General features: G+C 40.4%; 2 protein-coding genes across 3 annotated transcripts in view; one reads left to right on the top strand and one right to left on the bottom strand.

The window, feature by feature from the left end:
- The window catches only part of Tmem131 (Transmembrane protein 131), a 71,240-nt gene extending 56,276 nt beyond the window's left edge, over positions 1-14,964 (bottom strand). For both annotated transcript variants that reach the window (XM_077663429.1, XM_077663430.1), the window contains exons 1-10: positions 14,833-14,964; positions 8,538-8,602; positions 6,945-6,976; positions 6,724-6,807; positions 5,843-5,966; positions 4,837-4,950; positions 4,183-4,305; positions 3,466-3,546; positions 1,277-1,424; positions 244-362 (exon numbers count right to left, since the gene is read on the bottom strand). In XM_077663429.1, coding sequence (XP_077519555.1) covers positions 244-362; positions 1,277-1,424; positions 3,466-3,546; positions 4,183-4,305; positions 4,837-4,950; positions 5,843-5,966; positions 6,724-6,807; positions 6,945-6,976; positions 8,538-8,602; positions 14,833-14,953 — 1,011 coding nt within the window. In that variant the 5' untranslated portion in view covers positions 14,954-14,964. The remainder of the gene's footprint in view (positions 1-243; positions 363-1,276; positions 1,425-3,465; positions 3,547-4,182; positions 4,306-4,836; positions 4,951-5,842; positions 5,967-6,723; positions 6,808-6,944; positions 6,977-8,537; positions 8,603-14,832) is intronic.
- Positions 14,965-15,044: 80 nt separating this feature from the next.
- LOC144129357 (monocarboxylate transporter 12-B-like) overlaps positions 15,045-15,410 on the top strand; it is a 30,098-nt gene continuing 29,732 nt past the window's right edge. The window contains exon 1 of the mRNA XM_077663427.1: positions 15,045-15,131. The gene's annotated coding sequence lies outside the window, so the exon portion shown is untranslated. The remainder of the gene's footprint in view (positions 15,132-15,410) is intronic.

Genomic DNA, 15,410 nt, shown 5'->3' with positions numbered 1-15,410 from the left:
CATCAAATGAAAGAATGCAAGGAAATAAAAGACGCCAGATTTGTGCACTTGACTGCTGAAGAATGCCTCCATGAAAGGCACCAAGCAGACGGGTGGCCAAGAATGCGACACTGAACCAAAGTCTTCTTTTGCATACCAGGTGTGCCGTGTAAAAATCACGTTTAAAGATGACAGACATTATATCTGAAAACAAAGTGTGGATGGAAGACAACAACGAGGAATGCGGCCAGCACTGCCACTCACTGTGATGTAGAGTTGTTTCGGGCCAGAATTTAACAAGTTCAAAGGGAGTGTCCTGGGCTCATCCTGGCTGTGCATGACTCCAAAATCGAGGACTTCCATGGGTGAAAAGATGCCAGGTACTGTACAGAGCAAGAACATCAAAGGCCCGGCATACATTAGTTATACAGAAGCCTTTTCATCATAGTGGTCAATGCTGACAGGCAACGGTGGCTTACTCTGACACCATACATATGCTGTGGACCCTGACAATGAGACCTCTAACGCTTTTACCAGCCAAAAGTACAGAAAAGATGTCAGAGCCTAAACAAAATGGTACAGGGCAAGTAGTAGCGATACACGTTCAAGGATCTATACAAACAAAAAACACAAAACCTCACCTAGGAATTAAAAAAGCTTTCATACCAAGTGCACAAAAATGAGGATGAGACAATTTCTCACAACAATGGTAATTGGTAATTGGTTTCTGAGGAAAGGAAATCATGCAGCATCTGCCTTATGTCTCTGTGGACACCCGAATTGTGGGAGTGAAATAAAGGAAGAAAGAGGTGCCGTAGTGGAGGGCTACAGAATAATTTTTACCACCTGAGGATCTTTAACATGCATTGAAGTCACACAGCACATGGGTGCCTTTTGTGTTTTGCCTCCATCCAAACGTGGCTATCGCGGCCGGGTTGAAAAACTACTTTAATATTTTGGAGCTTTACCCTTTCTTACAAATCAAATGGCAAAAGTGACATTTAAGCATGGTACTATAAGCATGCTCTAGTAACATTACTTAATTACAGCTGTACAAGTCTACACTGGGCTTAGGAAGTTTATGGAACAAGGGAGCCATGAAAAAAAAAAAACAGCCTTGGGTAACAGCATGGAAGTGACTGATGCATTACACCAGCCGCAGAGACAAGGAAATCCTGTGCTGCAAGCCAAGGCTCTGAGAGTGTTCAGTTTTAGTGCAACTACAGCATTTTGTAACCTTTCTGAATAAGCTGACTGACCTCTTTATCTATCTCTAAATGTGATGCTGCCAACTCACATGAAACGACTTCCACTTCTACGGGCAGAATAAGGTCCACACGGTTAGTGCTGTTCAGCTTGATGCGGATGAAAGCAGTGTGGTTCTTCTCAATACGGGACACAAAATTAGCCTTCATCACTGGTTTAGTCTTGTACGGAGGAATCTCCTACAGTGGGAAAAAGTGCAACATATGATAGGAATGCCTGCTTCCATGAAATTAAATAAATGAGCAACACTTTATGGAAAGCAGTAAACAAACCTGCTCACTTGGTAAGCAATGCTGCCATGCTATGACTATCAGTAGAAAACGTATAATTTCACTCAAAAAGGTGGCTTTCCCTTGTCATCATGAGACCTACACTACCCTTCGCACGACATGTGATTGCATATGTGCCATAAGAGCTATTGGCCAAATGCCTTCAATCCTCAGAAACAGAAAATGACAGCTCACAAATGGCATAAGCTACAGCAAGAAGAGTGCTGCAGAAAAAAGCAAAGAAAGAGAAGCACAGTACATTGAATTCAGCATCAAATAATAAACAGTGCAGCCTGATAATCACAAGGCACAGAGTCTGCCTTTCTCACAAGGCCACTCTGCGCATCCATGCCTCTCATCCTCCAGTTCCACCAGCTGAAAGCTGTAAGCTCCTACTGCACATGCGATGAGCAAAACCGTCCACTTTCGCTTCTGAACCGGTTCTTCTGCTTGGGAATAGCGCCACCTTTTTTTTCCTGATTAGAGACGCTTCGCTATGCATTGCATCCTTTATGCTCCCAATTATGGCTATACCCTTGGGTACACGACAGGTATTGTCCATTGAACCAGAAATGCATGTTCAAATGACATGGGCCAGGAGAGGTCTATTCATAGGTGTAGTATGCGCCTCGTGGAACCGGGCTGCCCTTGCGTCTCTCACGTGCATTTGTTTTCAACCAGTTTTCGCCCACTTTGCCAGAGGGCACCAGATCTAGAGAAAAAGGCAGATTGCCTCCGCTAACGTAGAAATGAGGCTCCAGGTGCACTACAAATGAAGTAAAAAGAGGGAAAGACTTGAGGTAGTGACAAAAAAAAAAAAACTGTTAGCTCCCTATAACTCAGCTGATCCAAAAAACTTGAAAAAAATTGTGATGCCAGATAATTTTGAAGACAGTGCCTTTTTCGCCAGAAAATATTACTTCTTCACAAAAAAATGTTCCAAGTTTTCTTTATGAAGGGGGGGGCACGTGACTTTGAAATCACCAAAATTGTAAAAAAAAAGGTCTTTTTTTTATTGTTGTATCTGCTTGCATGCCCTATTTTTTATGTTGTACCAAAGTTTCGTTGCCGAGACCGACCAGGAACTACTTTAAAATTGTTTTGTGAACTGCCGCGGCTCTGCATTGCAGCGAAACGCTCGAACAATGAGCGCTTTCCTCAGTTACAATTTTCTGCCTAGATACCTTGCAAAGGAGGTTTCTTTACAACTGTTTTATCTATTTTGACCCCATTAGTTTCGTTGCACTCCTAGAATCACAGGACAGGACAAGACATTCTTTTTTTTTTTCAAATTTGTGTATTTTAAATATCTTTCGTGAAATTTTCGTCTGACTCTAGATATGTCAATGGGCACTGCATCGCAAAAATTCAGAACCAAAAAACAATGTCTTGACCTATAGCCCACCAATAAGAACGAATTGAGTGTTGAACCTTCTGCCAGATTTTTTTTAACTCTACAGCCTTTTCACAAGATTCCCACGAAAATATATATAAAAACAATTTTCTGAAGATAGAACCATGAAATTTGCTAGAGCAATCATAAAACTATTTGTAATATGTGCAAAAAAGTTAATAAAAATACATCAAGAAATAAGAAAACTTTTGACAGCAGCCACGTCCCCCATTAAGCGAAAGGAAATGAGAAACGACACCCGGGTCAGAGCATTTGATAAAACCAGTGCCCCATCCTCTACAGCATTATAGTGTACAGCAATAATAGTGCACTTAGGACTGCACGTGCATCTATATGTACACAATGCACCCCACTGGTGTGGGCCTGAACAAGCTAGTATAACAACTGTAGCATTAGTACAGGCATCACAACAGAGGTCAGAAGGGCCATGCAACAAGTGCTCTTGCATCAAGTCACCAAAGACACAGACGAAACAAGCAAATAAAAGTAAATAAAAGAAGGTAAGAAGCCACCAGTACCAACGCCAGAAAAACTCACCCAAAGTTCTTTTGTCACCTTGCTCTCACTGTCGGGCACTTCCAGATGCAAGTCTCCACCACTGGAGTAAATCTCAGTTAGCTGAAGTAGTAAAGACAATTTACATCAGGCACAACTAAAATGAATGCATTCATTGTCAGCAGACTATGATTCTGCACAAAAAAAGAATTCAGCATAATGACACCATGCACAGTTAATACAGTTTATACAGCAAAAAGGTATTTGGCACTTAAGTACAAGAACTCTACATTTCTACACAGATTATTTTTTATATGTGTACCAAATGCCACTACATACCTAACATTTTTAGTCTAAAATGGGCAACCGAAACTGAACACCACTAGACTGCAGACTTTATCCTTTTTACTTTTTTGATGCCCAGAAAAATGAGTTGTTTAGGAAGACAACAAACAAGCAAACAAACAAACAAAAACACTAATGGTGTTTTGCATGTGCAAGAAACCATTACGGATCTTTAGTCACTTCTAAATTCCCTTGCCTAAGTACTGCAAACGAACTGTGCTAGAAACAGAGCTAAAATTATAGCAAAGCTTCACTGTGGGTGCAGAAGCTGGAAATAATGTTAGACCAAAGAAGACGACGCAGGTAAAAAGCTTCCTGTGTTGTCATCTCTGGTCTCTCACTGTTTCATGCTTTTGTACCCATGATGAATGCATAACAACAAGTCCAACTTTCCACCATGACTCTTCACATCACCTGAATAGTAGAGCTGTGAGGGTTATGCATGTAGATGAGTGGCGTGTAGCTGCTGTTGAGAGGCATGCGGACCCCTACAAATGGTCGCAACCGGTATGGATTCTCTTTTCCAAACGCTGACACCTAGGGAGCAAATTCAAGAAACTAAGAGGTGGGGGAAACGCTCAACATACCACCAGCTTTATCACTTGACTATGCATCACTCTACACACACATTTCATATATGGTAGCCTGCATCACGGGCTGAATGCATGGCGCACGTGCATGAATCTGAAAAGGTGTTCCTCTTAAGCAAATTTTTAGGCAACAAAAGTTTCTTGTAACCACCTTCGAACACTATGGTTGAGGCATCAAAAGGCTAAAGCTGCTCGACTTATTACAATCATGCAACAACAACTTTGGAGCTTCTTCAGCTCTGACCAGGAATAACTCCGTTCATGTACAGTGTACAGTAGTACAACAGATTCAGAATACCAATTACTTTTGTGCAAGTGCTGAGGGCCAAGATGGACAACTCTTTCATATAAAGCTTACATAAAAACATACACCAAAACACTACTTGTCTTCTAGCCGGATCAAATACTATGAATTTCACAAGAAAGAATTTCAGTGCAAATTCTTTTCATAAAGTCAGGATGTAAATCAGGACCTTACCTGATATTTGAATGAGCCTAATGATGTGTGAATAAATAAGATATTTTCGACTAGACCTCGCTGCCTTCCGAGGTACACAATGTCAAAACTCGTGTTGCCACCCGGCGATATCCTCTGTTTAAACAGAAAAAAAAAATACAGAGGCACATTTAACCACACTGACTGCAATATTAGTTTGTGAGCCTACAAGTAAAATGCACTCTGTACAGGCTATTTCAACTTTCACAGCTTAACAGTGATGTGCTTGCTGACAGTACGAAGGCTCGGCTAAACATTTACATTTCACATGCTTTACATTTACATTTTATCTTTACACTTCATCAGCACAACAAATTGTAATGTTACGGCAGCAAAAGGCAATATTCGCACATGTTATTGGCTTGCACTCATTGATTATGCACAATTTTATTGAAGAAAATTTATAAGACATCATAGCAAATGGGAGAAATAGGCCTCTACTTCATTAAGTCTGCGCCTGAGTGCCACATGAATTAAGGACAGTATTTTATTCCACCCCAAAAATAAAGGTATGGATAATAGCAAAAATTTGTGCATATTTAACATGCCTGTACAATTTCACAGAAATTACACTAGAACAAAAAAGCAGGAAGAAAAGACACCACTCTTCACTGCACGCACAATCAGGAGCCTGTACTTCAAAGTTATGCCACTAACCAGCTACAAAACAGTAACGCCACAGGGTACCTAATGACTGTCTCTAGATAAGAAACCTTCAACTTTCAAACAAGAAAGCAAGAAAGAACATGCCTCTTGAGTATCAAATGATGCTGTTGCAACAGAATCCTATACATTTCAACCATTTGCTGTTTAAACGAGAACCTACAGAACTGACTACATGGCACAAGGCATAAATTAAACAATTTATTTTTAGTGGCCCTCTTAATAAAAAAAATTAAAGGGGAAAAAAAATGAAGCACAGCATTAAGTAATAGAGTGACACATAAAAATGCAAATAAGGCACCACACACTCTCATATCAGACATACCTTTTCTTGAAAAAATGAGCAGTGGAAGTTTGCTGTACTACCACTAATTGATAGCATCTCTATGCTTGACTCAGGACTCAGGTTCTTCACAACTACTCGCCGGCGCACAGGCATACTTAATGGTCTGAAATAGTAGTAAACAGGATAGAAAATGGAAATGAGCATTCAGAGCACATCTGAGCAGGCTGGTAAAATCGCCATGGCTCACCACAAAAAGGCCACACATGTAAACCCTTCCCTGAACCTTATGGAATTCATCAATGAAATTCCTTTATGAATAGTATGTCTATTTAACATCCATTGCTCAACTGTAACTATTACAACTGTTTGAAATGCAATGTAACACAAACAAATTTACTTTACGACGACTGTAACACATCACACGCTGTTCAATAAATATGCCAGCCAGGCAACAAAATAGCAATCAGATTGATGAACATGACTATCCCCAGCACCATAAAACTCAGAGGAATTGTACGACTGCTAGCTGGACCAACTAAGCAACTGTTGTGAAGTCCAACAGCTTGATGTTAACCGCTCTTTTAGCACCTCTACAAGAGCTTAATACGTAAGATTGAGCTGCTCACAAATGGCAGAGATCATACATCAAAATCCTTGCAATCAAAAAATGTATAGATGTCTGGATTTTTGTCACATTTTCTCCTGCAAAATTTTCATGCAACGGTAGGCTTTGTCTTATGCTGGCCCACACAGAAAAAGGTGCACAATGAGATTGTGAGTAACCAAACTTTGTCACACATATGATCAGAGACATTAGTGTAAACAGCTTGCAGTCACTGGCAGTCAAGGCAAAGGCATAGTAGAAGCCAAGAAACCAACACTGCTGTGCAACTACAAACACAAGTTGCTTTCCAACTTACTGAGATTTAAAATCCATGAAAGCAGGCTCAAATGCTATCGGGCTTGCATACATGTTCGTGCTGCTGTCTTCCAAGTCAGCAAAGCTGCAAATAGAAAGACAGAAGGAAAAAAAGATATTCTAAACGTTCAAACAACCTTGAGGTGCATTTTTCTTTTTCTTTTTTAACATAGCATGAACGCTGCTTAACAGGAGTGAGAGGGTTTGTAAAATTTTCCTTACCTAACAGGTGACGAGCTGCTAACTGCTGATGGCTGCATAGAAGCATACAAAGAAACAAACATTACAAGAATACCTAAACTTTAAAAAGCCTTTATGTAACACGGGTTGGTCACATCGCACACTGTTTGCAGCTACCAAAGGCAATTTCTCAAGAAAAAAGTGCAACAATGACAATGACAAGAAACTGCTGTAAGGCAACTAAGCTGATACAGCACAGCACAGTTCAGTGTGCAGCCCATGCCACTGGAACATTTTATTTCATTCTGCTTCTCCTCACTTCTGATTCCCAGAAGTTCTCTTCATTTCACATTGCGGTAGAACGCGTTCTGGGGCAAGTTGGTGCATAGCTTAAGTGCACAAACTTACTTAAGCACATTGCACCTGTAAGGTAGCAATTTACTTTTACTTCCCTTTGTGCTACAAACAGCTAGGCCTCCTTCACCTGTCTATCGATTCAATGCTTGTGTCTACATTATGTACACTTGAAGACAGAAGTAAGCATTAACACAACTCGAGTGCAACTTACACATTGCTTACCACATGAATTCACCATGACCTTAACACACACTACGAATTATGAATAAGAATTAAGAATTAAGGTACATTACGAAGTATTAAATAAAGGATCGTGAGGTCAAGTCATCTGTTTAGTAGATAGAAACCACTGTAATTATTGGACGAACAGGCCCTGATCACTGTAATAAATGTAAACTCCTAGAGGATGCAATTCTTCATTTTAACCAGATTCGAAATTTCAACTATTAAATATTATTAAACATAAAAATTATAGGCAAATCCAGGCCAGCTAGATACTGTAATGTGGAGATCCATGTTAAGAATTGCAATGGAAGCAAAATAAAAACATGAATGCAGACTATAAAAAATACAACGCATGAAATTTTCTGCTCAAGAAGTTTTACACACATACAAAGTCTTCTTTCGCCTTTGCCAGAGCAGCAGCATTCAGTTTATCTCAAATGGCTCCTTCCCTTCTGCTGATGAAGGTCAGAGCTAATCACTCCTTGACACGGCTCCTAGCCAGTACACAGTGATAGATGCAATAAGACAGCCAAGGCAGCATATGAGCAGTTTCAAGAGAGGAAGTGCCCCTTTCTGATGCGTGCTAAAGCTATAGAAGATTTCATTTTGGACTAGCAACCTGATCGTGCACCACAAAGGGCATCCCAAACGCTGATCATGGATGAAATTCTTTTGCATGGAGGCATTTTTTCATCCCTTTTACATTTATTCATCACACTGCAACACGTCACACACAGCTGTGCTACAGTAGTGTGCACCGAACAATCTATTTCACTTTATAAATGTTCCCTTTTTACCTAAATAATGAGTGATGCCGTTTTAACTTTTTTCCTTCCAAATTAGTAGCCCATGCGTTTTTATTCACATCTCGATAAGCCTTGCATGCTCTTACAAGCAAAAAGTTTTCTGCAGTGTATGAAAGTCAGAACTCCTTTCAATGAAGCCCCATATCTCATAACACCTCTGTGTGACAGTACCACAGTGACGGTGAAATTACAAAGCAGCTCCGAGATCGTGAAGCAGTCGAACAAATGGAATAAAAGAGCCACGCACCTCTGAAATCTGAGCAAGCACACCATCTACGAGTCCATTGATGTCACTACCCTCCTGCACGAACCCTGAAATAAGAGCAGCAGAAAGATATTTAACAGTGGCGAACAAATGATAAAGTAAAAAAGCAAGGAACAATTGAACTGAATGGCCTTCTCGATCTCGATAGAAGTGATTATGTAACGCTCTATCTGGCTTGATAGACAGCAGCAACAGGCTATGCAAACAAGACAGACAATGTAAAGGGGTGGCGTAGAGATGCCACTGACCTCCAATGTGGCAACAACCTTCAGAATGATTATACACATGCTTAACGGACTGATTTTTACAACAAAATCAGCAGATGTTGAACATGAAATCAAAATGAAGTATACCCATGCCACACAATGAGAATGAGGCAAATCAATAAGTTGCGATGATCTAGAAAATCGAGTACAGATTGGTATGCCGCACCCGGTAGTTCTTTTTCAGACACACCATCACAAATTACTCATTATTAATGGCCTAAAAAACAGTTCGGCAACTGGTTATAATGGCATAAAAGCTGCTCCTATTAAGGCGGTTTCTGATTTACTATGCAATGTACTTAAATTGTCCCTTAACAAATCTCGTAATATGCATGGGTATTTTTCCTGACAACATAAAAGTTGCCAATGTGTATGTATTGCATAAGGATGGTGCTATTGATGACATTAATGATTACAGACCAATATATATACTCCCATTATTTTCTAAAGTAGAGGGAAGTCATTTAATTCAAGTATGGTTAGTCATCACCAGGCACACAATCTCTTATCTTCATGTCAGTACGAATTTCAGAAGAGAAAACCTACAAAATCGTCACTACTGCATATGAGGGTTAAGCACATCACGAATGTATAGAAAACTAGCTATGCACAATTGGCCTACTTTAAAGCTTTAGCAAAGCATTCGATTCTCTCAATAACTAGACACTTCTTACAAAATTGGCAGATTATGGTATTAGAAGCATTTCACTTCGTTCTTTCCATAGTTATCTGATCTATTGCCACCAATTTGTAAGTGTTAATAAAATAACCTCAGCCACTCAACATATAAAATTTGGTGTCTATATTAGGGCCCATTTTGTTCCTTTTATACATCAATGACATTGTCTCAGTACCAAATATGTCAGCTATCATTCTTTATGACGATGATACGAGCGCCTTCTTTTCACCTCGTGAACTTTCATCTCTATATCATAACACCAATTAGTGGCTTAAGAATTAGTGCAAGTGGCATGATAAAAATCGACTTGAATTAAATGCTAATAGAACAAAATGTATTGTTTTTCAGCAATAAATCGGTCTGTTATTCATAGTGAGCACATAACTTTCGAATCCCATTCCCTGGACAAGGTTTCTTGGGGTAACGTTTCAAGAAAATATATGCTGGACATCCCACGTAAACTATACAAGAAACAACTTCGCACGAGTTATAGGCATGCTGAATAGATTTTGTGCTTTAATTCCTGTAAACCTCAAGCGGCAACAAATATTTTAGCGCTCTTCACACTAGACTGCAATACTGACTATTCGTTTGTGGTGTGACAGCCAAAACTAACATTGAAAGCATACTCCTGATGCAAAAAGAAGTGTTAGATTTATCAAAAACATATCAAAATCTGACTCTACTTCAGTCAATATTAAAAAGCATGCAATACTAACTATAGAGAACCTCTACAATCAACAGTTATCAGAACTGATCTCTGAATATCGAGCAGACCCTAAGCTCTTCCTTCCTACATACACAGAAACATTACTATCATGGCAAGTCCCTCAGCTTTTAAATTGCCATCTTTCATTACTTTAAATAATGGAACAGTCTGCTAGCTTGCCTCTTTTTCGAAAACAATTAAAGTTATACTTTTTATCCAACCAATGAGTGCATTTATTTTTCATGCACACTGAAAGCCATTTACTTTCTTCTCATGTACAAAATGTTTCGTTTGAATACCGAAGTAAAAACGTGTTTGAATCTGTGTTTTGTTTGTGATGAATACATCACACCTTTTTTCACTAAAAGCACAAGTGTTGTACTAAGCTTTGTTGTTGTAATGAACAAGAACGTTGTACCGTTGCTTGCACTGCAACAGCTGTAGGGTGCCAGGGGCCTGGTAAGGGGAGTTGCTTCTCCCCTTTTGCCCCAGCACACTGCCAATGCTATGTTGCAAATTGCAATAAACTCAAATTCAAGAAGAGACATTCAAAAGATGAGGGCCGTGAAAGCTTGCAACAAGTTTGAAAGGAAAACTGCAACCAAATGGCAAGGAAGGCCAGAGGATCCGTTTGCTTTACTCAGAAAGTCCTCATAAAAAGTGTACTCTTTACTGAAGCGTTAAGGGGGGAACACGGGTTTCAGAGGTGAAAATGCAAATTTTCTTCGTGCATTTGGCATGCTTATTGGAAAATTCACTGAATGCTTAAATACAAAGCTTCACTGAAATACCTTAGGTAGTTTAGACATTATAAACTTTTATATGCTTCACTGCTATATCAAACTTGCAGAAAGGCTAGCACGACAGCAAAACATGGTAGAAGTCTGCATTGTCTTAAGTTTTACCCAAAGGAATGACTGATGCAGTGACATTGTCCAAATATTTCCAGAAGGCTAATTTTTTTTTCTGCACAGCATGTTATATCATCGCTTGGATAATATGCCCATTATTGTTATGTCAAATTAGTGATGGAATAAAATAATGAGAAAGCAATCCAAAAATATAGGAATGTCACTGAAAAAAAAAATTATCAAGGAGTACAATGCAACAAACATATAAAAATCCGTGAAGCCATTGTTGTGCTACGCTTTCTGCAGGCAAGGCAGTGAGGTCAAAAACACTTCATTATTATTACTATTATTATTTATTCATACTGTCAGCCTGAGCCAAGACAAGAGTTGCAGGATGTATACAATAATTATTATATATCTGAAGAAAAAAATTAATGAAACTATACAACCCATTGGTACTTGCAGTGTTATACATACAAGATGCACAATACGCTTACTTTACAAGACAATACCTATACACGTTTAGTCAGTGTAGAACGGAAAGAAATCATAATTCAACGAGTGTGTGGGATAGATAGTGCTGGTTACAGCACACCAGGAATTTATCAAGCTGTTAACAAGTAATTTATTAAAGCATTTTCAAATGGTACAGGTTCTATACAAGGACAATTTCATTTGGCAGCTTGTTCCACTTGTCCATAGAGTGAACTGAAAATAATACTTGAAGCAATAGGTTCTGTGCTTTAATGGTCTGATGTTTTATGTGTGTTTTGAGAAAACTGGCATTTTCACGAAGATTTAAGCCAGTTTTTTGCTACCTACGGCCACAAAAACATTTTTTAAAAGTCATTTTTGGGCTATTTTCTTGGAAAATTTTTCGGAATATAATTAATACAAAATTAGGTGCTTTCTAAAAATTCAGTTTTTTCAAGATTTTCGTAATTTGAAAGCCACGTCCCCCCCTAAAATAACAATTAAAAAAATTCAGATCTAGCAATGCACTGCAAACAGTGCATAACCTCTAAACACCCACCTCATACTAAAAAAATTGGGCAGAAACACGAGGAAAAAGACGAAAAAAAACAAGAATGCGTATCAACCAACTAGACTAACTTTCTGCACACCCACCTCAATAGCAAAGACTGAATTTTTGTGTGAAGTAGCTCACTGGCTTTATTACCTAATCCCATTAGATCAAAGTCTAATTTCTGCTACAGTTTTCCTCAGCAGTCAAATATATATATGTCATTTCCAACTGAGCTAGTCCATTCACAAGATTTTCAAAGGTGTCTTCACATGTGCTTTGCAGAAATACTGCACCAGCCTAAACCTTCAGATATACACCGCAAAACCAGGAGGAGTACAAAATAATCTTACGCAATGCAAGGTAACACCTTTATTGAACAAATCGTATTTGATTCACTCTAGCACAGTTGACCAGGAAAGTTAAAATTTTATGCCCCAGACAGAGACTCAAAACAAGGCTATCATGAAAAGTATAAATTTCATAGGAATGCTTGTATTTTTTTTTTCTTTCCTGTGCGAAGAAAATAATCTCGCGACATTTTTTTTCCATCAGCAAGCATATGTGGGGGTTAACATACAGAAGCTGCACATGGGATATGAAGATGCACCATAGTGCAGCACTCCAGCTTCATTGTGACCACTTTTCACGTATTTTCGCTAACAAGTTAACAAGTATAGGAAATGACAAAACATGCGAATTTAAACTGAATGTTGTTTAAGTGAACAAGAGCATACAAAAAAAGGGTTTCTGACTGAAAGCCATCTGCAGCCCCATGCTCCAAATTTCCCGGGTGTAACTGTAATCCCCTTTGTAAAATGGTTTGCAGTAATCTTAACCTATAGTTGAAAAAAAAAATTTCAGCCTCTGTATACAATTTTGTCATATTCACAGAACTAAGAAGTTCTGCAGATGCGGCCATAGTAATACAGAGTATACTTTTTGCATTGAAATTTTCTCATGCATTCAGTAGAGATTCTTTTTTGGTGGATTCATATGTGAGCACACCAGTGGCACATGCTAACATGAGTACAAAGTACTTCCCAATTTTCACTATGTAAGGAATGAGAAGAGTTTGATCGCCAAAGCATGCTTCGTATTTTTAGTCCAAGACTACAATACACTTAGACTGGATTTTGATTCAAGTGTGGAAAAAGTGTCGCAAAAAGCACACAGCATCTTTGAAAACAAGAGGTGATGACATTCCATAACGTTGACCTCCATACAAATAAATTACATAAACGCCATGTTTTTCTTGCACAGCAATGCTCAAAGAACATAAGATTTCTGGCGCTAATGGAAAAAAATTTCAGAGGTGTGAAAACTGGTACTGTTGAGATTTTATGCAGCTATAAAGCTAGAAAAAATATTTCTTGGTTCCCACTTGACAAATTAAGTGATGCTAAGGAGGAAAAAGACATCGTAAGATCCCGACAACCTTTGAGCAGTACTACTGGCGAACCGCAGCTGAACATATGACGCACATTACACAGCATAACTCAGCTGTCTACCGTTTGCATTAAGTCCCAGGCTGGTGTGTGACTTGACATTTTAGTGACGTCACAAAAGAAAAAATGCAGAGATCAAAGACGCCAACGACCACCACACATGACTCGAGAAACGGTCGCGAACTGCACTGCCGCTGTTTCCGTTGTTGGTGTAGTTCGGCGCCCCATTGTGGAATTCGCGCAAGGCGCGTTTTACGGCAACGGTTAGGCTAGCACCGCTGCACGCCGGCCGGCATCACCCCACGAGCGTACAACCAACGTGCGAGGAATAGTAAAACGGCGGGAGAAATGAAACGAAACAAACAAGAAATCCCCGCAGCGGCATGCCGCAGCGTCCACACGCGGCAAGTCAACGCTACGCAACGTGTCCTTAAAACCGGAAAGAAAGTGCGCGCCACAAACTGGCCGGCGCGATGAAAAAAAAAAAAAAGAGAAGTTGAGTCGGACACCACGACTTTGACGAGTTGAGCACGCACAGGCGAGGACATGAGTGGAGGACCGAAAGTCGCACCGTTATGCACTATCACCGGCACTGAGCGCGCAATCGCGTGGCGCAGTTGAAGCTTGCTTCGGTAACCAAACATTAACCTGCGGCAAAAAGAAAAAAGAATAGGCGAACTCGCGGTTTCAAGTGTCAGGTAAACAAACAGCCGCGCGAGCACGGCAGTTTTGGCATGCAGAGACTGCGGGACGCTGTACCGCGCCGAAAAACCGCACACACCCCGCTCAACACCACTTCGCGCCAGCCACCGTCGCTTGGTCGATACTTTCGCGAAGACCGAGAAATGCCAGAGCATATCTCTTCGCGCGCTGTGTAATAGCTTGGCCACACGCCAGTGGACAAAACGGACGCAGCTGGCGCGTGAAGTTTGTAAACAATGGTTGCCGGTGAAAAAGTGGTTTCGGAAGGCACTAGCATCTGTCAGCACGTGAAGCACTGAAAATGGAAACGACACGGCCAGGAGCGCTATCGATTTGCTGCAGCTTCGAGGACGCGCTCGCGAAATCCAAGCTTCTGCGCTTATATCCGCTAGCGCTCGAGCCATTGCCATATCTACGCCCGTCAGTGCGCAAGAACCAGCCGATCCAACTAAAAGCGCGCTAAAGACGCGGAATCACGCGAACAGCTGCACACCACCGTAGTGGAAGGCCTAGTTTCGATTCGAGGGCGGGCGACGGGCGACAGAAACCCGCTGCTCCGACGGCGCAAGTGAAAAATATAACGCTTGTTCGAACTTGCCTTGTGCATGTCCGTCAACACTTTGCACGACTTTGTAGACAATGTCCAATACGTTGAAAAAGAGGAGAAATTTATGGAGCTTCATATTCCCACAACTTCGTATCACATTCAACCGCGCCATTCTGCATCCTGCATCGTACTGAACCAGCCTCACAGTTGAAGAAGTTTCAGTGGCCGCTTCCGGAAGTTTCGCATTTTCGTAGTTTCGTACTCGAGTTTCATTGGTTTCACTTCTCCTTCCGTAACGCTGTTGTCGCTGGTTGTCGCTACGCGGGATGGACTGACTTGGCGCCGCTGAGGTGAGGTAGCCGTATTTTATGCTGCCCGGATATGTTATGCATAATCCAAAGTGTTAAATCGCAAGCTTTACGATTTGTTTCTAAATAAGGCGATCGATTACAGAGGTAACTAACACCACTTTGGTGTGCTGCACTAAGTTAGTAGTACATAACACCACGCTGCCAGTTGATATAACGGAGTGCATCGAGGGACGGCGCCAGCTCTGAAGACGTGAATACAAATTGCGCTTCTTACGCTCAAAGTTCTGCCTATTTAATCTGTAGTATCGTATTGAGATG

Source organism: Amblyomma americanum, chromosome 4 (genome assembly GCF_052857255.1).
Source record: "Amblyomma americanum isolate KBUSLIRL-KWMA chromosome 4, ASM5285725v1, whole genome shotgun sequence".
Taxonomy (NCBI): Eukaryota; Metazoa; Arthropoda; class Arachnida; order Ixodida; family Ixodidae; genus Amblyomma; species Amblyomma americanum.
Note: the sequence above shows the minus strand (reverse complement) of the source record. Positions and strands in the feature narration are given on the sequence as shown.